At 46.7% G+C, this 27,897-nt stretch overlaps 3 protein-coding genes across 7 annotated transcripts; all 3 read right to left on the minus strand.

The window, feature by feature from the left end:
• Nucleotides 1-459: 459 nt before the first annotated feature.
• fam151a (family with sequence similarity 151 member A) lies at nucleotides 460-5,854 on the minus strand. 2 transcript variants are annotated; one of them, XM_042335570.1, is made up of 8 exons: nucleotides 5,712-5,854; nucleotides 3,314-3,460; nucleotides 2,793-2,942; nucleotides 2,362-2,524; nucleotides 1,838-2,062; nucleotides 969-1,108; nucleotides 701-796; nucleotides 460-484 (listed from the first exon to the last, which is right to left on the minus strand). In XM_042335570.1, the coding sequence occupies exons 1-7, from the start codon at nucleotides 5,827-5,829 to the stop codon at nucleotides 714-716; spliced, it is 1,026 nt and encodes a 341-aa protein (XP_042191504.1). In that variant the 5' UTR covers nucleotides 5,830-5,854; the 3' UTR covers nucleotides 460-484; nucleotides 701-713. The 2 variants fall into 2 exon arrangements, with proteins under 2 accessions (XP_042191504.1, XP_042191503.1); XM_042335569.1 differs by lacking the exon at nucleotides 460-484 and having other exon boundaries at nucleotides 508-796.
• A 1,613-nt stretch (nucleotides 5,855-7,467) lies between these two features.
• On the minus strand, nucleotides 7,468-27,315 carry s1pr1 (sphingosine-1-phosphate receptor 1). Of its 4 annotated transcripts, none has more exons than XM_007908988.2 (2): nucleotides 27,260-27,315; nucleotides 7,468-9,371 (listed from the first exon to the last, which is right to left on the minus strand). In XM_007908988.2, exon 2 carries the CDS (start codon nucleotides 9,193-9,195, stop codon nucleotides 8,104-8,106), a length of 1,092 nt encoding a protein of 363 aa, XP_007907179.1. In that variant the 5' UTR covers nucleotides 9,196-9,371; nucleotides 27,260-27,315; the 3' UTR covers nucleotides 7,468-8,103. The 4 variants fall into 4 exon arrangements, with proteins under 4 accessions (XP_007907179.1, XP_007907178.1, XP_042191783.1 ...); XM_007908987.2 differs by lacking the exon at nucleotides 27,260-27,315 and adding an exon at nucleotides 10,587-10,940; XM_042335849.1 differs by lacking the exon at nucleotides 27,260-27,315 and adding an exon at nucleotides 10,045-10,247.
• Nucleotides 11,263-27,506, minus strand: zgc:110366 (uncharacterized protein LOC550476 homolog). Its single transcript, XM_007908998.2, is given in 6 exon segments — nucleotides 11,263-11,349; nucleotides 12,233-12,301; nucleotides 12,851-13,060; nucleotides 16,998-17,089; nucleotides 23,360-23,431; nucleotides 27,260-27,506. Coding segments are annotated over 6 exon segments (777 nt in total).
• Nucleotides 27,507-27,897: the final 391 nt, after the last annotated feature.

A 27,897-nucleotide genomic window follows, 5' to 3' on the forward strand; every position in this document is an offset into this window, starting at 1 on the left:
AACGCACAAAACCAGCCTGTACTTTCTTACAGTGAGAATAAAATCTTTAATCAAACTTTACAAAACCCGGAGACGAGCACTTACAGTGTATAACTTCAGTAAAATTGACTTTGGGAGGGGAGTGGGAGTGAGAGGTGCGGGAGATGGGGGTGGGAAGGGGGAGGGGTTCATGGTTGTAACCTTATTGCTGAGCCCGTCTCGTCTGATTGAAAAATCAGGATAAAAAGCTACAAAAAAGTACTCGCTGTATCACAAGCCTCTCACGCAGTATTTAAAGGGTTAATTATTGTCGAGTGTAAGCTGCCGTGACGGTGCGGAGCTGGTGTGGAGGTGGGTGAGCCGGTGGGCGGGCACGGGGGTCCTGCGGCGGGGAGTGGGGGGGCTGCTGTACGTCACCCCCAGAGCCCTCGCTGTCAGTGCTGCTCTGTACAGTCACCACCAAAATCTCCCCCCCCCCCCCCCCCACCATCACCCACTGCAGGCCCTGCCAGAGAGAGATAGAGAGGAAACCGTGTTAGTCTGTGCCTTAGTCTACACCCCACCCCGCGCGCACACACACGTATATATCCCCCGTCAATTATCAATACTACAATGCTTTCATCTGAGATAATGTTCCCGTGATGTGCCGTGTGCGTGTGTGGTGTGAGAGAGAGAGAGATGGGGGGTTGATGGGGAAGGGGAACGAAGTGGGTGCTGTTACCTCAGGGTTGGGCTCAGGTTTGTGTCTCCGCTCTTGACCTCAAACCACTTGGCTTTGAGCCGGTCCCTGTTCTGAGGCTGTCGCGGTTCCCGTGCACTGCAACGGGGGAAGAGATGCTCGTTACAGTGTATACTCCCCCTGCATCCCCCACACAATCCCGTCACACTTTCACCCCTCTTCCCGCCACCTTGCTCCCCACACTCTCCCCTCGAACACCCTGATCCGTAACCCTTTCAGCCACAATGAAAACTTCTCGGTAAGTACTCACGTGCAATGTTTTTGAATTCTGATAAAACCGGTTCGTAAATGTCGTAGTATATCTGTTGGGGGTCGCTGTGCTCTCGGATAAACAGCAAATCCTCCACTGTGATCGGGTCAGCCTCTCCCTGCCACAGGGTCAGACTGTACCTGCACATACAACACTGCTCATCACGTCCTCACTCATTCACACGCCTCGATTCCCCCGCTCCCCACATATACATATGTAACATGTATACAATACAAATATAGGGGATTAAAATACAAGCATTTAGGTAGCGCCCTTCAGGCAGAGTAGCGTCCCAGAGCCATTAATTAATATATGACTGATCTAAACCTCAATTGGAGTTTACACCCACAAAATATACAGTCAATTCAAAGTTTACAGTATGTCCTGTGAAGCACTTTTAACACGTCTCGAAGAGATATCAATATCAATATTATTGATATCAATATTATTGATATTTAGGTATAGATCAGCCATGATCTGATAAAATACCAGAACAGGTTTGAGTTGCTGAATGGCCTCATCCTCATGAGAGGTTAAATTGATGTCCCTTTGCTGTAAGGTGGATGTTAAAGATTCTAGGTTATTTGTAAAGAATTTCTCTCTCCAGGTTTCCGGGCTGACAATACCCACCAACAAAACATTCACTCACTTCACAACTGTTTGTGGGGCATTGCTGTGTCCAAACTGGCTGCCGCATTCACCCACAAAACACAGTCACTACACTTTAACACCCATTGTTACATGTGAAACACTTTGAGACGTCTCGACGATGTGATGAAGCGCTATCCTAAATGCAAGGATTATTATTATTATTTATTTTTAGTGACCGGTTAGTGCTGGAGCTAAATAGTTGGTTAAGCGGTAGTTACCTCGGTGACTGGCTGAGCAACCAACTGAAGTGCAGCCAGGAAGCTCGGAGCAGCACGGCCCTGACAGGGAAGGTTATTCTCTGCGGCAAATCTCGCACCAGAGCCGCCATCTCCTCCACCATGAGTTGCGTGTATGGCTTCACCGCCAACAGCGGCACGTACAGCGTCAGCCACCCCGGGGAAACCGTCACGGTAGGAAACTTCTCCTGAACCAGAGCCAGGAACCTGCCAGGCCAGAGACACGGACAGGGCACGGACAGACACAGAGATAGGCGGTCGTTAATCAACTGATACCGAGACCCAGTTAGTCACGATGAGACATGGTGAGAATGTCACTCGCACACATGCTTCCCACAGTGCAGACATTCTGCCTCCTGGCCATTATCGGGTGGGGGCATTGCTGGGGGGAGCAGGCCATTACCGGGATGGGGGTGGGGGGGGGGGTGCGTTACCAGATGGGGGCCGTTACGGGAGGCGGGGGGCTTTTGTCGGGGGGGGGGGGGGCTGGTCCTGGAGGGTGTTACCGAGAGGCGTTGACCGGCTGGACGAAGTTGGGTACGTTGGGGCCCCGCAGGATATCGGCGTTGAGCCAGACGGGCTGGTTGATCTGATTTTGGGAATCTGCAGCTGTGAGGATGTCAAGGGATGGACTCAGGGACTCGAGGCTTTTGAAATCCAGTTTGATTCCTGCAGAGAGATTTACACTTAATCCTCAGCCGCCGAAGCCTGCTCATCCCAGCCGGGAGTGGGCTGGCTTGCGGGGGCGTGTGGCTGCGAGTGGGCGGGCGGTTGCGGGCGGGGAGTGCAGGGGTGGATGGGCCGGGGAGTGCAGGTGTGGGCAGGCCGGGGCTGCGGGCATGGGTGGGCTGGGTGGTGCGGGGGCAGGGGGTGTGGGGAGCGTGGGTGGAGGAGCGGGCGTGGTTTGTGGATGTGGGTGTCTGGGCGGGGTGGGTACCTTTCTGTGACTGGGTGACAGTGTTCAGCCAGTGCTGGAGGGTGTTGTCGCTGTAGATGGCAGGGGGATGAGCCATGATGGGAACGTTGGTCTGGTTCTGTGTGTTCAGACCTTCAACAGTCACGTCAGCTTCCAGCACCATCGCAGGACCTGCAACACAGCCACTGCATGCTCAGCACAAGCTTCTGGAACAATCTGAGCTCAGTTAACATTAACTACAGCCCACGATTCTGCTCGGAGTGTGGGTATAACACAGGATCTTCCCTCTTGTCCCTGGGTCAAATAATTCTCGCGTCAAATACTCTCAGCTCCAGTGTGGTGCTGGGGAGGTAGCGCCACAGTGTCAGAGACGCCGTCCTTCAGATGAGCCGTTAAACCTCACTCCCCAGGGAGTCCGTACCCTATTCAGGAGGACAGTAAAGCTCCCTCACAGCCCCTACCCGGGGACCCTCCCCCTTGAGCCCCCTCCCCTCGCACTCCCTCCCCCAACGGCAACCCTCCCCACCCCCACAGCGCCTCACCTCTCAGAGCTTCCTCCATCTCTCGCAGGCTGTTGGCCCCGTGGGCCCAGGTAACGTGTATGGCATCTTTCTCTGGGATGAGGCCGAGCTGCAGACAGTAATCCAACAGGTTCCCCCCTGGGCTGAACCCCCCCACAGCGCCATCATCTACAGTGGGAGCCAGAGAGAGGGTTAGTCCCAGAGCTTTATTCCCTCTTTCCTGTTATCCTTCCCCAATATTCCTGAGCTCAGCCCGTGCTGTGTTGCTTGCATCCAGGTTCCTCTCACGTTATCAGTCAACCCCCCCCCCCCCGCACCAGGATGGCGTGTCTAGCCGGGGATGGGGGGCAGTGAAGTCCTTTGCAGTCAGTTCCCCCCCAGCACTCGCTCTCCACACACACGTAGGACCAGCCACCCATCGGTGAGTGGGGGGAAATCTGCAAAACTGGCGAGGGGGGGCTGTAAAGTGACTGAAAGTAGTGTTGAATAGATAAACGTTAAAACTCTGAAAATGCTTCCATGTCACCACACTGCTCAGCCAGAGGATAGCTCCCACAGCGCTGGGGGCCTGTGAGTCAGGAAAACCAGATGCCCTGGTGGCATTAAACGGGCAATATCAAGTCGAAATAGTGTGGTAATCCTGTTACTCCATGAATCACTGTTGCGACCACATTTGGAATACTGCGTGCAGTTCTGGTTACTGCAATACAAAAAGGATATTGCAGCAATTGAGAGAATACAGTGGAGGGCAACCAGAAAGGTGGAGAGGATGGAGGGACTGGACTACCTGGAGCACCGAGATAACTGGGCATGTTCACGCTGGAGACGGGACCGTTGAGGGGCGATATAACCAGAAGACACGACCTGCGACTGAAGGGGCTAAACTCAGAAGAAATCTCCGGAAACACAATTTCAGCGAGTGATCAGTAACCAGCATGTAACAGGCTCCGCAGGGAGATGGTGGAAGCAGAAAGTGTTGATTCTTTCAAAAGCAAGTAAGACAGATTTCTGTTAGGGGATGATATCTGGGGATGCAGCATATAGTTTGGGACACGACGCGTGCAAGCGACTGCCAGGATGGTGGAAGGCGAACTAGATTGACCTCGGTCTTCTTTCGTCGAGCAATTCTTATTTTGTTACGCTTTCCCTCTGTTTGTGTGTGTGTGTGTGTGTGTGTGTGAGTCAGAGCGTGTGTGTGTGTGTGTGTGTGTGTGCGAGTCAGAGCGTGTGTGTGCGTGTGTGTGTGTGTGAGTCAGAGCGTGTGTGTATGTGTGTGTGAGTCAGAGCGTGTGTGTGTGTGTGTGTGTGTGTGAGTCAGAGCGTGTGTGTGCGTGTGTGTGTGTGTGAGTCAGAGCGTGTGTGTGTGTGTGTGTGAGTCAGAGCGTGTGTGTGCGTGTGTGTGTGTGAGTCAGAGCGTGTGTGTGTGTGTGTGTGTGTGAGTCAGAGCGTGTGTGTGTGTGTGAGTCAGAGCGTGTGTGTGTGTGTGAGTCAGAGCGTGTGTGTGTGTGTGTGTGTGTGTGTGAGCGAGACAAGACTTTGGTTTAACATCTTATCTGAAGGACGGCATCTCCGACAGGGACTGTGAGCTCAAAGTCCTGGTGTGAATGCGGAGCTGGAACCAAAACCTCCCGCCTCGGCGGCGAGACTGACAGCCACTAAACGCGTTCCCTCTACTTTTAATCGTGTGGAGTCCTGTAGCTCAGCGGTTAGAGCACTCGCTTTGCAAACGAGAGGACCTGGGTATGATTCCCAGACAGAGCTAAACGTTGGGCAAGTCTCCTTATTCCACACCCCCCGGTGGTACCCAACAAGTAAGTAGGTTGTTATTCAATTGGCGGATCATTTTTTTCAGAAGTAATAAACCCTTCAAAAATATATATACGTATATACCTATGTATATATTTAAAAATGTGGTCACTCAATCCACGGCTGTTGGTGGGACATTGCTACGCGCCAGTGGCTGCCGCGTTTCGCCCACAAGATAATATACTGCGCGAAGGAAGCGCTTTGAGACGTCTCGAAGACGCTGTATCGAATGCAATGATTATTATTATTATTTTTTAACAATATTTTTTTAAGAATAATAATAAATATTATTGTTAAAAAAAATTGTTAAAATTTATTCGATATAATAAATATTATTATTATTATTATTCCATATTATTATTATATTTGTTACAACATCTTATCACAGAGTCCAGACGTCTCAAAGCACTTGATAGGATTTGACCCTCTCTCCCCCCACCCCACACCCCCGGGGATACCGCACAGACCGGGCCCCGGTGCAGGAGGGGTGGGGGAGGGGAGGGGAGGGGAGGGGAGGAGCCCCGGGGACACTGTTTACCGGCAGTCGGGAGTCTGGAAACCGGTCCCGGTTTCGGCGCCCAAACAAATTACAGTCGGTGCCGGTGCTCCTCACCTGACAGCAGGTTCACGTAAAGGCCGTAGTATCCCGTCAGCGCGAGGTAGGCGGCGCTGAGCAGCGCTAACACCGCCCCGAGGTACACGGACCGAGATCTGCACCGAGTCACCGACATCGCCGCCGCCGCCGCCACCGGCAACAACAACAACAACAACCACCTGCCGCGGCCCTTTAACAGCGGGGGCGGGGCCAGGGCCGAGAGGCGGGGCCAGGGGCGGGGCCAGGGCCGTGAGGCGGGGTCAGGGGCGGGGCCAGGGCCGGGAGGCGGGGTCAGGGCGGGGCCAGGGTCGAGAGGTGGGGCTAGGGCCGGGAGGCGGGGTCAGGGGCGGGACCAGGGCCGAGAGGCGGGGCTAGGGCCGGGAGGCGGGGTCGGGGGCGGGGTTAGGGGCGGGGCCATGGCTGGGGGCGGGGCCCCACAATCACCGGCTCCCTCACTGCAGTTGTGGCGCCGGGAAGAGATAGGTAGGTGTGTGGATAATAATAATAATAATAATAATAATAATCCTCGCATCGGATATAGCGCTTTTCACGTCGGGAGGACGTCCCGAAGCGCTTCACAGAACACACTGTCAAGTGAAGTGACTGTATATTTGTGGGCGAACGCGGCAGCCAATTGCGCACAGCAATGTCCCACAAACAGTCGTAGATTGAAAGTGACCAATTTATTATTGTTTTGTTTTTTGGAGGGATTATTATTAGGCTCTGTGTGGAGTAAGGAAACTTGCCCAAGGTTTCACCCTCTGCCTGGAATTGAACTCAGGTCTCTCACTGGCAAAGCGAGTGCTCTAACCACTGAGCTACAGGACTCCACGGATGGGCGTGTACGTGTGTGTGCGTGGGTGGGTTGGTTGGTTGGTGGTGGGGAGGGTGTGGGTAAGGTGGGTGGGTGTGTGTGTTGGTCGGTGGGTGGGTGTGTGGGTGGGGGTAGGGTGGGTGGGTGTGTGTGTTGGTCAGTGGATGGGTGTGTGGGTGGGGGTGGGTGGGGGTAGGGTGGTCCTAGCTGGACAAATAGCGTGAGTTTGCCAGACCACGCTCTCAATGGCGAGTGATGTGGGTTTAGCCACTTAGACCCCCAGCAATTACACCAACCGCACACTCTAGGGGTCCCCCAAGCCTGGGCTCTTGCCAACCTACGCCTAATACTTTCCGGAATTGAGTAAGCAGGATGCGTCCCTCCGGGGAGAGAGAGTGCGCGTTCCATTCCAGACGTGAATTTCCATTTTTAAGTAGGATGCACGGAACTCTCAATTTGGGTTAGATGCTTTTAAGCACAGTGATGGGTTTCTGTGTGGTTAGACACCCGGCTGATCAGACTGATGGGTTTCCGTGCGTGTTAGACACCCGGCTGATCAGACTGATGGGTTTCCGTGCGTGTTAGACACCCGGCTGATCACACTGATAGGGTTTCACGTGAGTCAGACACTTCTGCATTTTAATGGCATCAGAATATTGATTGATTTGTGCATTAGAGATTCAATAATGTTTCAATAAGAATCGCCACCTTGAAGCCCTGTGTGTTTATTACAGGATAATTAATGTCTTGTTACACCGTGCAACTTCAGCCAGAAAATCATCACATTCATTCGGGAAACATTGCTACACAGTGACATCATGTGCAATCTCATTTGTTTCTTATTTAAAAACATTTAAGGCTATTTTTTACTATTGCAACAAATATTCAATAATTTATTGACTTTGTTTGACTGTGTACAGATCCAATCGGTGACCCCCTCCCCCCCACCCACCCACCCACCCCGTGCAACGCGACAGACTGCGAGAATGTGACCCATGGCTTCATTTTACTAGTATTAATAAATTAATTGAACCGGTTAAGCCACATAGTTAACAAGTGGAGAGATTTTCTGACATTCAGAATAAACTGGCACCATTCTTACACCATTAATTTCAGGATTCTGATAATATTTCCTTAGATTAAACAACATTCAGCCACCCACACCATTCTGTCTCACATGGCCTGTTCATGCAGTCCTGCATCAATCCCGGTGTACAGTGAGTCTCTCTGTTAGTACACTGAGACCACAGCAGTCACTCTGTGTGTGCAGCGAGATTCACATGTTCCTCTCTGTCCATTCACGATGTGCTCGGCACGCGGAGTGACCCTGGGCCTCAAACCCACCATCGGCTACATTAATTTTTCATACACAAATGACATTTACAATAATAACATCTAAACATGTGTCCTGTGGCCAGGCATCGAGACTCAACCAAAGTCCAGGATCATTTGTTCTGACGATTAAAACTCTGCAGTCATATCCGGGGTCCATATCCGCGGATACCTTTCGGCCAGTGACCGGCTGGAGTCTGGCCTCTGGGAGTCAGTGTGGGCTGTGGCAATGGCTCTAGCCCAGGCCGTATCCCATGCGCTCCCTCAGGCCGAGGAGTTAATGTTGCCCGAGGACATGAGGGACTCGGGACCCTCCTCTCTGCGGGGACGTGGTGAGGTGTCGGATTTGCTGCGGCTGGATTCCCCGATCGGCGGCTCCAGCTTGCTGGTGGTGGCTGATCGGCAGCAGCAGCAGAGCAGCCGGAAGAAGGCTCGGCGCATCTCGCGGCTGGTCAGCGTGTAAATGACCGGGTTCATGGCCGAGTTGAGGACGGCCAAGGCCAGGAACCACTCGGAACGGTACAGAATGGGGCAGCCCCTCACCTCGCACGCCACATCCAGCAGCAGGAGGATGAAGAGCGGTGACCAGCAGGCGATGAAGGCGCTCAACACAATGATCACCGTCTTGAGCAGCGCCAGCGATTTCTCGCAGCTTTTGCTGGATCGCATGGAGTACTTGCGGAAGGTCAGACTCAGGCTGCGGGCCCTCACCAGCAGGTAGATCCGCGCGTACAGCAGCACAATGGCCATGAGGATGACGCTGAGGACACTGGTGCAGAAGAGGATGTAGTGCTTGTGGTAGAGAGGCAGCACGGTGGAACAGGATGGTAAGTCACTGATACAGTTCCAGCCCATGATAGGCAGCCCACCCAGAGCCAGCGAGAGCAGCCAGCAGCCACTGATCAGCAGGAAGACACGGTAAGTGCTGCCTGTGCTGTGCGGCTTCATCTTAAGCATGGTCAGGTACCTCTCGATGGCGATGGCGAAGAGACTGAGCACTGAGGCGGCCAGAGCCACAAACATGCTGCCCTCCCGAACGAACCACTGCGTTGGCGTCAGGCTGAAGGTGTTGGAGCCGGACAGCAAGATGTTGATGGTGTAGGCTGCTCCGGCCAGGAGGTCAGACAGCGCCAGGTTCCCGATGAAGTAGTACATGGCTCGATGGAACTTCTTAGTTTGCCAAATGGCGAGAAGGACCATCAGATTCTCGAGGATAATAAAGCAGCAGACCACAATGAAAAGGATGGAGGCGACTTTGAGTCCCGCCTCGGGTCTGCCTGGCTTCAGCTTCCCCGTGAAATTGTAATGATCCACAATGATGTGCGAGCTGGCGTTTCTGTACATGGCACCTTCCATGGCTCCACGTGCTCCCTCTCCCGCGCTGCTCTTACCGCGTTCGGCCAGCAGGAGGCGCTGCGAGCCAGCAGACGGTGGCGCTGCGAGCCCGGGAGCAGCTCAGCTCAGCTCAGGTCCGGGGACAGGAGAAGGGACATGATCCCGGGACAACATGGCCCCTCCACCTCCAAGAAAGACTGCAAGAGATCAGATCAGGACAGCCCCGGGTCAGCGCACTGCCAGCAAAACAAACAGCACAGCTCTGCCTCCAGGCTTTCCCTCCCCGTGGTGATCATCACCAATTGCAGATTAGTTTTTTTTTAAAAATTAAAAGAAATACATATATATATATATTATATTATTGGCTCTTTTATTGCATTTGTACAAACCCTGAACATTTACACTCAACCTGGAACCATCCATCCACTGCTCCCTGCCTATCTAAGCCGAGAGAGCTCCTCTTTATATTAATCTGGCTTTCCAGTCCTTCCCCTCCCCTCCCCTCCCATCCCCTCCCATCCCTTCCCAGTCTTAGTCATAAACTTCCCTCGATCACTTAACCATTTGCTAAAATGCAAAAGATTATTTTGAGGGCACAGCGTCCGACACAGTCAGTTCGCACCGTTATCATCACTAAACCCCAGCCCGCAATGACACCGATTTCAATGCAATCGTTTCACCCGCGGACCACACAGTCACTACACTTTGCAGTGTAGTCCGTGGAGCGCTTCGAGACGTGACATCAAACTGCAAGGATTATTATGAACTACCAACAACCGCAAAACCGAGATGGATTGAGCCCAGCCCCCAGTCACCTTGTATTATATTATTATTATTAATTATTAATTATTATTATTATTATTATATTACCTTGTGGAGAATCAGGAGGCAATGAGCAACGATTCCACACTGAGCTCAAGACACACACACACACACACACACACACATTGGGCGACTTCAACGCAACAAAGTGAGACGGTTCTTAGTTATCAGAGTAAAGTACAACACAGGAAAAGGTGTAACATTTCTCACTGCAACTGGACCGTTTGATCCACACACACACACACCACACACACACAGAGCGAGTAACGGACTTTGCTTGTTTTTTTCCCCCCACCCCACACCCCCAAAAAAAAAACGAAAAAAAAAAACGCAAACTTATTAAACACATAAAAATGCAATAGGAATTAACCATTTCCCAGTAATCAAAGCAACGTTTCACATCAGAGAGGGATTCGTTAAAATTCCTCACGTCCTCGACAAGTAAATCAGTCACTGTTTGCAATAATAATGCAGTTTCACATTGCAAGGGTTTTTTTTTAATAAAAAAAATGCAACGATAACTTTGCAAAGACGAGGTTTTAGATACAGTGGTAAAACATTTGCAACGTGTGTGCAGAGTCGGTACCTACCCCTCGGCAGCTCTGCTGTCACCCACTCTCTCTCTCCCCCAAGTAAGTTGGTCTGAAACGCATTGAAGGATCGATAGGGCTCTTTTTTTTTTTAACCCTCGTTTCCTCTCTGACTAAGACACTCAGCGCCTATTGCACAAACCCCCTATTGAGAATGGTTTCCTTCCCAAGTGCATTGTTCACAGCCACTGGAAACACAACGTCCTCAGTCAAGTAAGTGCCCTCTGTGTGTGTAGGGAGTGGAGGAGGGATCATCTCTCAGGGTTTAAACTTGTGTTCCCAAACTTTTACTGCACACACTGCGCAATGTTCTTGCTCACCAGGACCTGAAACCACCCCCTCCCTCACTCATTCCCTCCCTCCACTGCCCCCCCCCCCCTCCCACACCCCCCCCCACCCACACACAGTTCAGGCATTAATGTGGGACAAACCCACACAAGGCATAAACTGTTCCATTGATAAAAACTGCAGACCCCGGTTATACCCTCAGTGGAAACCCACAAAACGAGTGAGACGAGTTGCTGTGTTTGCCTCCACAACAAAATTTGTTATTCTTAATCAACGAACTATCCTCCTGGGAGCGCGGGGGGGAGATAAGGGAGGGGGGTCTCCTTGGCGCTGAACTGGCCCCAAGGCGATGGAATGTCTGAATCGAGCCAGACCCCTGCGACCGTCTCTAGTCCCGTTCCTGACCCAGGCAGGTCTGCAGGATTCCAGGGCACTGCAGATGACAGCGCAGTCCAGCCTGGCTTATCGGCAGGACCTGGAAGGGTAGACCAGTCACTGGGGTCTGGGAGTCATCCCATTCAGCTCCTGTTAACTCTGCAAGCCAAAGCCTTAACAGGTAGGGTGCTCCAATGGCATTACCTGAAAAGAGAAGAGAGTTTCTCTCCTGGTGTCCCGCCCAACAATCTCCCAGATAAAAATGATCATTCACTTCACAGCTATTTATTTATGGGACGTTGCTGTGCGCAAATTGACTGCCGCAATCGACTACAAAATATACTTTACAGTAGTTCCTGTGTCTCAGCGATATGATAAGGTGCTGCATCAAATGCCACACCCAAGATAAATTTACAAAGTGTGACTACTGAATGTAAATATATAGAATACAAGATGTGAAATATCGGCACAAAGCACTAGTTTCATGTGCAGCTCCCTCGTCCGAAACTGAATCCGTTTGTTATCTGTGAATTGAAACTCAAAATGCTGAAACTGAGTACACATCATTTTCTCATCTCCCCTCATTAGGTGTGAAACATACATACGTTGCACCTACTACCCTACAACACATCGGCAACTGGTGCTCAACATCCTGGTGAACAGCACCCCCACCCTGGCATCTGCCACCCACTGCTCTATCCACCCAACGGGGGCGTGATGGGAGAGGAGGGTGGTCTCCTTTGAGCTGAACTGGCTCCAAGTTGATGTGCTTGGCAACGGAATGTCAGAATCGAGCCAGTCCTCTGTGACGGTCTCTAATCCGATTCCTGAGACAGGGCGCTGCTGATGACAGCACAGCCCAGCCTAGCTCATTGGCAGGACTTGGAATGGCAGACTAGTGGCAATCCTCCCACTTAGCTCCTGTTAACCCTACAAGCCAACGCCCTGGTGGTAGGGTGGTCCCTAGGTTGGCCTTGCCTGACCTTGCATCCTGAGTCAGAAGCTGGAGATGAAACTGGAGCCCGAGCGAACTGAATGTGAATGAACTGGATCTGGAATCAAAACACAGTGGAGTGTTGGAGCAGAAACAGCATGTGTTCTGGGGTTTCGAATGGTTTATTTTGGGTTTTAGCAGTGGGTTACCAATTTGCTGGAATGGTGGCAGTGGAGTGTCGGAATCAAGTCACTCCTTTGGACTGTGATTCCAAGTCCTGTCATGGAGCCAAGTGACTTTTCTGAAACCTTCTGACTCAGAGGCGTGATTCTACCACTGAACCCAGCTGATATGGTTTTGTGATACTGTGGGCATTGAGGTTGAGGATGGTTTGCCTGGTTTCCAGTTCTTCAATGAGGCCTCGTCATAAAGAGATTTCAATACTCTGAGCATGTGCAGCACTTGGGAGCTCTCTACACATGCTCCTCAGCCGATTGGAGACACTGAAGCTAGTTATAGCCTTATATTCTGAAGATCAGAGACTCAGCAGACTGGAAATTGAACTTTGTAGCTTCCTGCTCTATAGAGCTCAGCAACTGACTGGAAAAACCTGCCACGTCATTGGAAAGCATGAGGTGCTTTGGTTCCAGTTAGGTGTGGATCTCACGGTGAGCGAGGGTGAGGCTGCACCTATCTGCAGACTCCAGCTGATGCAGATCTGAGCAGCAGAGCAGCCGTACTTCTCTGCGAGCTGGAGGATATGTGGGTGAGACGAGGCCTGGCACTTGGCCGGAGGACAGTAGCCCGCAAACACAATGCCAGCACTCTGGCAGTAATCCTCAAGCTCCTGAGACCCCTGGAAAGGATGATATTCCACCTGCTCAGAGGATAACAGGGCAAAGAATTATTGGTTGCAGTCAAGCGTGTGTTATTAGACTCGCTGTGTTGCCACTATTACAGCGCTTTCTTGTGTGCTAAATACAGACCTATTTCAATCAAGTTCAATAAAAGTAACTCATACGTTAGTGTAGTATCTGCACTGTTTGCACACTGTAGTGCTGTAGAGTATTAATGCTTCTTGATGGTGGTAAATGCACTGCCTCACAGACATGCTAATTCCCAATTAGTGCCTGCTCTGTGCTGAGTTACTTCTCTGAACCAGGACAGAACTTGGGGCTACAATTGGCTGACCCCTTGTCATAGTTCCTGCTCTCTGAATGGGGTATTTCCCCCTAATATAGGATGATGAGCTATTTAATCCACCATTAGAAAAGGTCCCATGGGAATATACCTTGTAATCATACAACCAGTGGGTCGTACTCAGAGATACAATGCCACAGGTTGGTGAGTATCACCACCTTGAATAACTCTGTTGGATGCATATCAATGTGACCCCAGCAGTCACAGGCAGACCCAAAGTTCACATCAATAATGTGTTTACTGAAGTGAAGGAAACGGTTGGAAACAGTTACAGTGGTGATTACTCATTCTGGTTTCCCTTTAGTTCTAAGGTAGCAGTTTCCTAGATGTGATTCAGCTCAGCAGTAAACACAAGTTGAGTAATGATAATGGATCTTAGAACAGGATCAATTTATCTTTAAATTGTACATGCACACATTGTAAACGCACAGCTTTAGACGCCAATATTTCTATGAGGATTTCTGAATAACACGGAGCCCCTTCAGAATCCTGGAGGTAAGTACAGTCAGAGTGGAGTTCCTGTGTGTCGGCGTGACTTACTGCTGGATCATTTTTTGACAGCTGTCCTGACTGACTATTACTCATTTACAGCATGGCTGTTTGTAAGATGTTGCTGTGCACAAATGGGCTGCTGTGCTCACCTGCAAAACACACCGTAAGTCTTGTGAGGCTCTTTGAGACATTGCAACAATGTGATAAAGCACTATATCAAATAAATATAATCCTAGAGTTTTGCAGCACAGAATGAGGAGCAAGTATTCTGCAAGAGCGACCAGTTTAGTCCATTCTCCCCCCTTTTCCCAGAACCTTTTTCCTTTTCAACTATTTGTCTAATTGCCTTTTAACAGCTATTGTAGATTCTGCTTCAACTAAAATTTTTGGTAGCGCATTCCAATATAACCCTCTGCCATTTTTTTTGGTAATAATCTTACAATTATGAACAACCCTCATAATTTTAAACACCGCTATCGGGTCTTTTCTTAACCTTCTCTGATCTAATAAAAACAGCCCCGGTTTCTCTAGCTAGCCTCATAAATAAAGCAAAGCTCTCTCCAGTAAACATAAGCCTTAGAGAATGGTTTGTTTGCTGGGATGCATCCTGCTTGACATCTATAGAAAACTCTGTCCACCCCACAGTAGCAAAGAACAATAGCCTAGCCGGTACTCAGCTTTCAGTTGTTAACTGTGGATCTGGAAGGGCGGACAGAAGTTACAAACAGCTTTACTGTGGAAAAAATTATTATTGTCAGGAAAACAGTTCAGAAAGCAGTCGCATCCCGCACTGTAACCTTCCTGGTGTGATGACAAGCCAGACCTTAGGGTGAAACTTGCAGAATTGCGAAGCAGTTTCTTGTCAGATGCACATTTGCATTTTACTCAATCTTCTGCTGGTTGGGTTAAACTTAACTTAATGATTCAGAACTTGCCATGGATCAACAACAACCACAAACTGCATTTATACGGTCACTTTCACATCAGGCAGATGTCCCAAGGCGCTGGACAGTCAAGGGTTTGCACCCAAGCTGGATTTGGGAGGGGTGGGGCCATTTGATGGTGTCAATATGAAGCAGCTAGGACTTGGCGCTGGCTCCTGTGTACACCATGGGTGGTGGGGGGATGGAGAGGGGAGTAGAAGAGAGATGGGGGAATGGGAGTTTACAGAATGCACACTGAAGGATGTGGAACCCCAGTGTGATGGGAAGAGTCTCACTGGCTTCCTGACTCGTCTCCATCAGAGAACCACCTGGCAGCTTCCTGACTGTTTGTTGTGCAAGTTCAGCAGTCACAGTTAAATAAACTTCTCTTTATCCACAGGCCGTACTCAATACCAACATGGATTACATGTATGTTAGCTCACAGCCTGGCTGGTAACACAGACTAATATCTCCGTAGCTGGTTATTCGAGCCAGTATTGATCCTGTGCAGCTACAGATCAGCATTATTGACTCGGTTCCACACAAACTGTTGCAGCCAGAGTTTGTTCAGCCTATTTACTTAAGACAACATCACCGAACTGCAAGGTAATCTGAGGATAACACAGCCTGAGATGCATAAATCCTTCATCAGAAAGAAACAGTTTGTTTGGTAAAATCTCCTCAGTCAGCTTCCAAACACACGGGGGACTGAGTGACACATTGCCTCTACACTTGATTCTCGAGTTAGATTCCAGCCCAGATGAGCATCATCCTCTCCCCAGCTGCAGCAGCCCTACAGGGCACAACTCCTTGCTGATTTACAGAACATGGAGCTGCACGGAATTCGCCACAAACCAGAATTAAATAGGCAGCCTCACTCAGCAAAGAGGTGAGGTTCTCAGGTGAATCACAATGGTACATGTCAGTGACTGGAGTTATAATGGCTTCTGGGTCACTTACATGGAGATGTGCTCCGCTATAAAAATGAGAAAATGAGTTAACATTTCAGGTTTATGACTTTCCGCAGAACTGATATTGATATTATCCTGAGACTGGCTGTCCTCAGCAGTAAACCTTTACGTGAGTACAATCTGATAACTAGTTCTGACCTTTAAAGCAAAGCTCTGCAAATACTTCAAACAAAATCATGTTCCTTGTTTTACCCGGGATAGACACTTCACTGATCACACCTAAACCTTTTCCTTATCTACCTCGGCTAAACGCCCATCCTTCATACATACATACATACATACATACATACATACATACATACATACATACATACATACATACATACATACATACATACATACATACATACATACATACATACATACATACATACATACATACATACATACATACATACATACATACATACATACATACACATACATACATACATACATACATACATACATACATACATACATACATACATACATACATACATACATACATACATACATACATACAAGCACGCACGCACGCACGCACGCACGCACGCACGCACGCACGCACATACATACATACATACATACAACATACATACATACATACATACATACATACATACATACATACATACATACATACATACATACATACATACATGCATGCATGCATGCATTAAATCCTTTGCCAATTCTCAACCAAATGCCGAAATGACTTGTATCTTCTCTGTATAATATTCCCAGCCCGCTGTAATCTCGCCAGCTGTCCCTCACTTCAGAGAGGATTGAAAGAACAGTAGAGAATGAGGAAGAGGTCAGTATAGATTATGAAGATTACATAACATACAGCAATAATCCTTTGATTTTGCCATGCGCAAACTAGCTGCTGCGTTGCTACAAAATACACAGTCACTACACTTTACAGTAAATCCTGTGAAGTGTTTTGAGACATTCTCACAAAGTGAAAGGCACTGTACCAAATGCAAGGATGATGATTATTCTTTTATTTCCTACAGTGTCAGTAGGATATCTCAAAGTGCTGTAACTATTTTGTAGGCAGTGTGGCAGCCGTTTTGAGCACAGAATAATTCCTTTGTGGTGTGGCCGTGTTGGGATGCATGTTCATAAAGGTTTAATGGTGGAGCTGTGAGGATGGGCTGTTAGCCTGGAATTCTGTATGATGAATAGATAGCGAGAGCCCTGGCGGTGTGATGTGCACATGGTGTGTGTGGAAGCAGTGATGCACCCAATTGATGTGTGAGATGACATTCCTGTCCTCCTTCAGCTTCTCCAGGTGAGAGGCAAGGAAATTGCTGACTCCAATGGAATGGCACACTCCTGGGGAAAGAAGTATGATTAAACAATGAACATTTTGGAAAAAATGTTGCCAGAGAGAGAGAGAGTCACACAGCAGAGGATATCCTGAGTATCCGGAGAGGAGAAGCTGCAACTCCATTAGCGAGTCCCAATTAGATCACATCTTAAATGCCTGTCTCATCCAAAACACATTAGGAAACAGCTTCTAATACAAATATAGTGCAGCTCCCTGGTGAATAGAGACTCATGTGAATTTCTGGGAAAATCTAATGAGGTAGAAGCAAAAAAACAATCAAACATGCGTCAGCATCAAGAGGAGGAAATAGTGTTTTGCGGGACTTGCCAAAGAGCGGGAAAGGTTAAGAGGCTTGGAGAGCAGTTACTAATATAATAACTCTTCCCTTTGATATAGCTCCTTATCACGTCTTCGAGACTTCTCAAAGTGCTTCACAGAATATACTGTAAAGTGAATTAACTGTGTATTTTGTGAGTGAAAAGTGTACTATAAAGTGTAGTGACTGTACATTTACCGGCAAATCAACAGCCAATTTGCGCATAGCAATTTCCCGCAAACATTAAGTGAATAAACAATTTTATCCGGAGGAGTTTTGGCCGGGACACAAAGAGAAACTGTCTCCTCTTATCCAATAGTGCCATGGGATCTTTGATAATACAGAACTCCCTCAACACTGCACTTTCATTCAAAGTTCCAACATGGGGCTTAAACCTACAACTTTCTGACTTAAAGAAAAGCGAGCAAAGCTTACACTGGCCAGCACTGAGTTCCAGTAACTATAAACCCACAACTGTGCGATCACATATTGTGGTAGGTGCCAAAGAAGGTGGTAAAGGCAGAGTGCGCTGTGAGTTTCGAGAGGGAAGTAGACAAGTGTACGATAGTTGGAGGTTTGAGGAGGTCTGGGAATAGGGCAGGACAGTGAGAGTGAAAGGAAAGCTTGCTCTGAGAGCTCAATGGGCTAAATGACCTCCTTCTGAACTGTAAATATCTATGATTCTATCTCAGCATCCACGATCCAATCTAAACACAGCCAAAGATGCACATTTTTATGTAGGAATAAAGCCTAGCAGTGAATTGCAGAGACTGGCAGAACAGGGAATTACAGGGTCAACAACAACAACAAAATTACATTTGTATAGCGCCTTTCACGTCAGGAGGACGTCCCAAGGCGCTGGACAGTCAGTGTTTCGGACCAGAGCTGGGGGTTGCGATCGGGGATGGTGAAGGGCAGGCAAGGTAGGAGGGTGACCAAAGAGGAGGATCTTGAGATGGGTCTTGAAGGAGGCAAGGGACAGGCAGAGCAGCGAGTTACAGCGACAGGCAGAGCACATTTAAACGTAATTCATCTTCAAGTGACAGGCGGCTCTTCTGTAACTTTCCAGCCACAACAGTTGAGGTCACAGGGATTGTTCAGTGCAGCTCTGAGAGCACTAACTCCCCAAGGAGAGCAGCATTTCCGTAACATGGTGATCAGGAAATAACCAGCCAGGCTGCCATTTACATCAAGGGGTTTGAATGACATCAGAAGTATAAATGAACAGTTCAAGTGATTAAAGCTGAAAATGTTAGATATCCACAGCAGATCCATCAGAATCTGAACACTGTGATTTTTCGGTCTCTGCCTGTTTAACTGAGCAATCTTTTGCCCCGAAAATGCACAGTGTATTCTGTGAAGCTTTTTGAGACGTCTCGAAGACGCGATAAGGAGCTACATCAAATGCAAAGATTATTATTATACTATTATCTTTCTCTGTCTCTTTCTGGATTTTCACTCTCTGTGTACCCTTTCTCTTTCCCTCTCTCTACGACATCTCCCTCTGTGCGCTCACTCTTTCTTGCACTCTCTGCACTCTGCCTCTCTCTTTCAGATGCTTTCAAAAACAATACTCACTGTGGAAAGCTACAGACAGAGAGCTGCTCACACACAACCCTGTCCCAATGTTACTAATTAACCTGCTTTAAACAGACAGCTCTGCACTCAGACTTTACACGCTCATTTAACTACCTGAGTAACAGCAATTGTTTCATATGCAAGTGAAAATCTCAGTAGCTACGAAGAGCACAGCTAAGATACATTCAAGAGGGAGCTAAACCTTCACATGAAGGAGAGGGGAATAGAAGGATGCGGGATGGAGTGAGGAATGGGTGGAGACTGAAGTGGAGTACAAACACCAGCAAGGACTAGTTGGGCCGAATGTCCTGTTTCCGTGCTGTACGTCTGTGTGAGTTTATCAGGAAAGTGAAAATTATACTTTCAACTTTGGTTAAATTTTTTAAGAACTGCCTGATGACACACTCACACAACTCTTTACAGTGCTGTCTTCAATCACACCTTTTGCACTGCTATCTCTAGTTACACATACGGTTATTAACCCTTTGCCTTGTCATCTCTCGTCATACCCAACAACAACAACTTACACTTTATATGTGCAGGGTAGCGTCTCAGCGCGCTTAAACGTGTCAGAGCCTGACTCCGAGCTGGATGGGGAGGGGTAAGCACGGTGAAAGAGTCCCCATCGTCATTAACCCTTTGCATTGCTGTTTCTGTTCACATAGAAAGCCATTTACTTCTGTCACAATGTTGCTTTTCTCTGTTAACCACTCAGAATTATTTTAAATTTTCAATAGTTATTGTCCTGAATCGATGTGACTCACATAAACTTACCAACGGTGAAATCTTATTGTTTNAAAAAAGAGGAAGAGATTGGACCAGAAACTGAGCTAAAGCTGGGCTCCCATGAGGCTCACATCCATGAGAACATGAGAAGTGAAGAACAAGCTCACACCAGTTAGCACATAATTACTTAACAAACCTCCAAATGCTGCCTCAGTATTTAAACCCTAAACCTCCATGTAATTCTTATTATGAGATGCGTGGAATTCTCAGTTTGGTTTGGATACTCTGAAGCGCGGTGATGGATTTCGGTACGTGTCAGACACTCGGCTGATAACGGTGATGGGTTTCCGTGCGTGTCAGACACCCGGCTGACAAAAAAAAAATAGAAGTGCTCTCATCTGAGCAAAGATTAGAGTCTTGTGGGAATTACCGTATCAAATTATATGCAACAATTATCATAATTTTGTAACATAGGTTATTTCTGCTAAATCTTTTGAGCCTTTGATGTATTTTTCTTTGCGGTGTTTCTTGGGAGGGCTTTGGCGAGATCTGTCTCAGCAGTGTTTACCTGACGGGCCAGTCTACAACAACAACAACAACAAGATTCCATTTATAGAGCGCCTTTAGCGTCGGGAGGACGTCTAGCATCACGTTGGCCAACCTGTGCTCTCCAGAAATAATCTTATTCTTGGATCCCAACACCTCAAAACCTTGTGGTGCAGCTTCAGCAATTAAACCTGTGGATGTGATTCATTTTCACCACATTATGATGTAAATCAATACGATCTGAGTCAATAGAATACTGATGACTCGGGTGCCCTTTGTTTCCCAGGTTCATTCCTACTCATTATTACTTCTCTCTGTTCTGTTTATTTAAGTAAATGACAAATTGCTGGACATTATTGCCATTGTGGGGCTGAGACAGGGTTTAGTCTTCATCCTGACCACTGAGCAATGCATTCTCTTAACACTCACTTTCAGAATCACTCCAGCACTTTCAGACATAAAATTATAGATATTAACACAAAAGCACATGCGGCCTGTGGGTACTGATGCCAGCTCTCCCACTACAGGGGTCTAATCTAATCTCAATTCCTTGTTATTTCCGTTTTCCATTTGCTCTTAAATAGTTATCCAAATCCCTTTTAAATGTGGTGATGCTCTAAGCATCACTCATGCTGCCTGACCTTTGCAGGGCTCAGGACCTCTACAGCTGGAGTGAAGCATTCTCCTGGTTTGTCAAAGGGTTGACCATGTTGCCAGTGTTGGTGGTCAGAAATATCGGTGTTGCAGATTTGTCAAACACACACTGTGGTAAACCGACTCATCAACAACGAGAAAATGTGGAAATAAAAACATCGGCCCATCTCACAGTTGTTTCTTAGACTGTACAGATTGAACGCTGTGATTGTCGCTTAATCATATCCTATTTTAAATACAAGTTTATTGTTTATATCCAGATCATCATCTCTTTTTAATTGAGTCATTCATTTAACGTATTCTAGGGGATGTTAAGTGACCCCTCCCTCCCACCCACCCTTCCTGCTATTATTTCAAAGAACTTGGATTTTTGTCCTGGTGATCCTGACTTTTGTTCTCGTCTCACCCCTAAATACTAAAGGTTTGACTTCTCTTTTCAGAATAATAATACATCCTTGCGTTTGATATCGTGTCTTATCACATCATTGAGACCTCTCAAAGTGGCTTCACAGAATATACTGCAAAGTGATTGACTGTATATTTTGTGGAACGAAACGCGGCAGCCAATTCCACACAGTAGTGTCTCACAAAGCCGTGAATTATTTCTAGTATAAGTATATATATGTATAAATTTTTTTTTGAATGGATTATTATCCCCGGAAAGCGATTTGCCAATCGACTAACAATCGTGTTTCTATGTACTGCTAGGTAAACAGAGGCGGGTGGAATAAAGAAACTTGCCTGAGGCGAGTGCTTTAACCAGTGCGCTGCAGGACTTGATAAAAGGACGTTCCTGGCACAAATTAGCTGTCACATTTGTTTATTTGAAAGGTGATGTATAAATGTAACTTATTGACATTATGACCAATTTAATGAATCTTACTTTGAGACATACATCCTGCTTCGTTCACATCATCAAATGTCTCTGGTTCTCCAGCTATGAGTGACTCAGTACTCAGGTTTATATCTAACATTACCCAATAAAACATAAAGAGTTTCCTGGTCAGTTATGTGTAAACTTCACACAAAAAAAGCAGAGCTGTGGTGTGGTTTCAATCCACTGTAGGTTGTAAAAATCACTGCTCAGAGACATAAAACATATGCCCTGAATTTACAGTTCTATCCAGTATTTCTAATCCTTCCCTTTCTAATTCTATTCATGGGACATCCGTGCCATTAACTCGAGTAAAAATACCGCTTGGAGTCTCGGTGTCTCAGTATTGTAAAGCACTTTGAGACATTATCCAACATGTGTGATACCATATAAGTGTAAATTGTATCGTATTGTCTTGGTGCTAACATCAGCAACTTGCATTTATATAGCGCTCTTCACACTGGACGGCGTCTTCTAGCGTTTCTAAGGTTAAAGTTCACAGTTTGGAGTTAGGCTTAGAGTTTCTTAACACAAGTGTGTACGAGATAGACATGTATGCGGCAGAAACAATTTCACACCCAATAAATCATCAAGGCATCCTGCGAGATGGTAGTAACATGGAACTGCATTGACACTAGCTCAGGCAACATTACCATGTTTCCATTCTCTTTGATCAACTTTCTCATGAATAGCAGTGGAATGAGGCTACTGCAGCTGGGAACAGCCACGCTGAAGAAAGGAGAGCTGAGGGTAGAACCGGATGTCAAGGTTGAGCACTGGTTCAGTGAGTTGGAGAGGTCAGGAAGTCAGAGGCAGAAGCACCAAGGCATTGGCGGGAGGATGGCTTCAATCGTATCCATGTTTATCTAGAGAAAGTTTAGACTCTTTCAGGACTTGGTTGTCTGACAGGGAGGTAGTCAGGACCGTGGACTTAGAATCAAGGGTAGGAGTAGAAAAGTAGAACTGGGTGTCATCAAGTGGAAACAAACTCCATGTTTGCGGATGATGTCACCAAGGAAGCACGTAGATGAGGAAAGGAGGGAACCGAGGATAGAGATCTGATGTACATGGCAGGTGTCCGTACGAGAGTGAGAGGAGAAGTCGTTGGAGGCCACAAAGTGAAGTTCAAGTACGAGAAAAACCAGCAGTTCCACGGATATGTATGAGAGACGAGAGGCGATTCAAGGAGAGTAGAGTGGTCAATAGCGTCAAAGGTAGTAGGTAGGTTGAGGAAGATGAAGAGACACCGGGATAGAGGACGGAGAGAGTTTGAGGAGGACGGAGGCTGAAAAAGGTGATTATGATCTAAGAGATTGGTAGTGTTAGAGTGGCATTGAGATCAGGATTAGGTTTGGGGTTGTGGGTTGGGGTTATGAATGACAGCATATCAGTGCCACACCAGTGACAATGGGTCACAGAGCAATGATTTCAGTTGCTGCTGATTGAGTAGCACATTAGACAGGAGGTTAGAGGAACTCACTGATTGAGATTATCACAAGATAGATTGTATATAATTCCTTCACAAAACCAAAATAAATACATGAGAGATATCTGTTGGCCAATCTATGCCTCTGAACCCACCTTCATCGACCAGTTCTTTCATTTCTTGCCACAATGATGTTTTCTTCCAGCGAGACACACAAAGGCCATCATCTAATGCTCAAAGTACAGGAAACTTGATAAATTGTGCATTTCCTGTTACAGACAAACAGAAATGTTTGTGCTAGGTTTGGCCAATAACTTAAAAATTCTACTGAAAAACCAAACCAAATTGCTGTACCACAGCCAGCATCTAACCCTCTATCTACACAGCACGATAGCACTATGTGGCAGCTCACCCTGTTCTGCTATTTATTCATAAACTTTCCTGGTTACACAAAGGTTGATTGTTTTTCATTGTAGAGTCTGGAAGTACAGTGAAAACCACAGAGCAGAGGAACTTGCATATTTGTGGTGCCTGTGACATTAAAACGTCTCAGAGAGCTTTACAGTAATTGCTATGAAGAGTTGTCACTGGTTTTGTACACCAACACAGCAGCTATTTTGCATGAAACAGAATCTCATAGACACCCATGAAGTGAAAGAACAATCAGTTAAATCGGACGATTCTTGGTCAGAAATCAGAAAAGAACTTTGAAGTCCACCTGAACAGACAGACAGGACCTTAGTTTGTTTAATGTCTCTTGCAAAGGATAAATCTTCTGACAATGCAGTGCTCCCTCACTACTGTGCTGGAGTGTTAGCCTAGACTGCTAACAAAAGCTACACACTAAGCAGGATAGTACTGAGCAGTAGTGAAGGCAACATCAACAGAACAGGCTCCTTGGTGTGGACACTGACACCAGATGAGGAATGGAGGATGCTGTGACAGAAATGCATAGGGAATTGGAGATGCTATTTATTTTCTCATATCCAATATGTTTAGATCTCTTGGGTTTAGAGAAAGTAAATGTTGGGATAGTCAGCCACAACATGAAATATCTATCTATAGTTTCTACAAACATCTGTGTACTAGTGTGATTGCCAATGTGCTGCTCAGGTTCTGAATGATTCTGTCCCGCCTCCTAAACACCCCGGCATTGACAGATCCTGACTCACAATCTAGGTCTGTTGTCTCCGAATCTGTCTCATTCATCTTTTCTAAGACCAGCAGTATATAAAGAGCACAAATTGAGATATGTCTGTTTGGCCTATCAGATCTATTCCTTCCACAGCCACATAAACCCATAACTTTCACCTGCTCCATCCATCTCCTGGGGACAGTTCAATGTTGATAGCCCCTAATCCCCAAACATAGCTGAACTACTAAACGGCTAAAAGTAAGAATAATTTGTCCAAATTTTCAACCTTTCCACAGTCCAGGCTGTCATTCTAGGGCAGTGTTGGGGAAGCACTGCATTGTCAGAGTGCCGTCACCTCGGATGAGGCTGTAAACTGAGGTCCCTCCTGTGCTTGTTATGATAGATGGTAAAGATTCTATGACAAGGTTTGAAAAGAGAAAGGAGTTTCTCCCAATGACCTGATTAGCAATTCTCCGATGAATTGTTCTTTCACTTCATGGATGTTTGTGGTATCTCGTGTGTAAATTAGTTGCCGCATTTGCTTACAAAATACACGATCACTACACTTGACCACAATGTTGCATCAAAGACAAAGATTCTTCTTTGTAAATGTAATGGATTTTCAACACTAAGAGGGAGCTGTTGTGTGAATGTTATTTTTAGTTTAGTTAGCAAGAAAAACTGAAACTGAGAATATCAGGGTAGAAGTGAAACTGAGGTGGGGTAATCAAGAGAAAACACATATATCCAAGTTGTATGGGCACAGAAGGGACCAACACAGACTTATCTGTGTGCCTCACATGTCCTGTCAAACATACAGCAAGGGAAAGATGGGATTGGTCTCTGGTCAGAACTCGATCTACTTCATGAAAAATGTACAGACTGAAAACACCAATATTTTATTTTCTTCTTTCGTATTGAGATTTTCCCGGGCGTGCAGTCAAGCTCTGCACTCAGTGAGTGTATTGTAAGGTATTGTAATTATGATTTAGATATTGTAATTTAGCCCCAATCCCAATCCCCTCATGTAGCCATACATACACACTCCACCTGGACAATGATTGGGTGCTAACGCAACTTGATATCTCCACTTCTGTGCTCAGAGGTAAGTTACCAACAGATCGATAACATACAATGCAAGAATTTCTCAAACAGAGGGGCAGAGGCAGAAATTCGGATCACCGACAGTACAAATAGGTCCTGTCATGGGAGAGTTAAAGAGGCTGACTCATAACCTTCTCTCATGTGGATGCGATTTCACCCTCTTGTGTGCCGAGGTAGAAGTATAATCCCCGGCACGAGAGTGCACACTGAACATCACAGCGAGTTACTGCATTCACACTGCAATATCAGGAGTTGAAGAGTTTAAGCCCTTGTTGAAAAACACAAATTAGGCATCGAAATCTGAAGTTCCTTCTAATATTGAAACTCCTGCATGCGGGAGGTGATTTGGATATTAATACAGAACCACAACAGGGCACTGGGCAATGATCACACACACTGGGTGTTGAGGGGGATGGAAAGAAAGAACAACTCATTTATCTCGGACTCACAGCTGCTTGGCCATTTCCCTGCTCCTGTTCCAATTTACCCCAATCTGTCAGATTTATGTTGAACAATAAAATATTGTTTTTGGAAGTCAAATGAGAGATTATTATGGAAAGTAATGCAGTGCTCTGGCCTCATTGTGTAAACACTGGCTATATTTTGAAACAACTCCTATCAGCACTATCAGTACATTTCTGCTGCCAGCTTTCTCCCTGTAAGTCTCTCAGACTTTCTAAACAATGCCTTGTCCTTCACATAGCAAATGGTTTGCAAATGACGGAAGTGGTCAGTGCGTACACACAGACAGCGCTAATGGAGCATTTGAAAAACGTGTTCTTTTAAAGATTGCAAGCGCATTCCTCCAGGATTGTTTGTTCAGCTGCTGGGTGTACATTGCCCGAATTCTGGCCTTCCCAACGTCACATCCTGTGTTCCCGCAGCAGTGAACAAGGAGTGTCGCTGGCAACCATACCCTGGGGTATTTAAGAACCAGCAACAAATGCCGCAAATAGAGCTGAGTTCTGCTGTTACATCAACAATGACTCGCAGAAGGTTTGACTTCTTTGCTATCTGTTACCAAATTAGTCTAGGAACACATGTCTGAGATGACCAGATTAAGAGCTGTTAAACAAGGATTAGGTATTATAATTAAGAAGAGAGACGCGAGAAATTGGGCCTGTTTTCATCAGAACAAAGAAGATTGAGAGGAGATTTCATCGACCTGAAGCATTAACTCATTTTCCTCTCTCCATAGAGGCTGCCTGAGCTGATGTGTGTTCCCAGTGACTTTGCTTTTATTTCAGAATGAGAGATCTGATAGAGGTGTTCAAAATGACGAGTGGATTTGATAAAGTAAGTTGATAGAAACTATTTCCACTGGCCCCGAGCTGGTTACTATGGGGCATTAATTTAAGATGATTACCAAAAAAACACATGAGTTGGGTGAATATGTTGTAAGAAATGGGATCAAGGAATTGTTAGATGGGTAGTCTCTGAAATATGTCACCTTGCCTGATGCAACCATGGACCCTTTATGTCCTGGGAGGATGCTGAGAACAGTCAAAATTCATGGATATTCTTGAGTCTGGGTTGGTTCAACAGGGAAAAATGTTCCACACGTCTGCTCGGGATTCAAGGGTCTGTGGGGGAGAGGACAGCTGACCGTGTTTAGGAGTCAAGCACTTTGAAGCGTGCATCCTAAATCAAAGGCACTGCATAAGTCAAGTTGTGGTTACATCAATTTCACAGCTGAAAAATCTATGCCAGCAGCCAAAGGAATCCAAATGCACTAAACCCAGATGCAGTCACTTTTACACATATCTTTTGAAGTCAACAGGTACAAGGGATATTTTAAAGGAATCATTGTTCTCACCAACATATTCCACTCCAAGTCTTCAGCAAGACTCCAGGCAGGCTTCACTGGTGCTTTCATAGCCGTAGTCTCCAGGCCACAGCTTGGTGGTCAGCCTCAGGCTCTCCCGCTCCACCCCACTCTCTGTCAGCGAACTCCGTAGCTGTGGCTCACAGCCATACTTCTTTGCTGTGTCAGTGTGACGAATGCTACACTCATTTAGTGCATACACAACTGTGGAATGACAGTACCCCCCATTGTGAGACATACAGAGGACAGAAATGAACAGAACATCAGTGGATAAATCTCACTGAAAAACATTTGAAGTTCCTAGATTTTCCCCACAGTGGTTTACTGAACACATTCGAGGACCACAATCCCACCTAGTCTTTGGCCGTGAGATGATTTTAACTTAAAATTAAGATCAAGTAGCATTTTGGAAAATTCTTAAATTTAGTCTTAATTTGGAAGATGGCTGTTTTTGATGACTGCGATAATCTGTTTTCCAAATTAAGATATGATTTAAGACTTTCCAAAATCCTTACATATTAAGACAAAATAGTCTTACAGGCTGATTAGGTAATGTCAGGGCTCAGGCAGTGTGGTTTAAGTCTGTGCTTCTCACAGAATGTCTTGTGTACAGGAGATGATTTATCTGC

This window comes from Callorhinchus milii, unplaced genomic scaffold (genome assembly GCF_018977255.1).
Source record: "Callorhinchus milii isolate IMCB2004 unplaced genomic scaffold, IMCB_Cmil_1.0 Scaffold5, whole genome shotgun sequence".
Lineage (NCBI taxonomy): Eukaryota > Metazoa > Chordata > Chondrichthyes > Chimaeriformes > Callorhinchidae > Callorhinchus > Callorhinchus milii.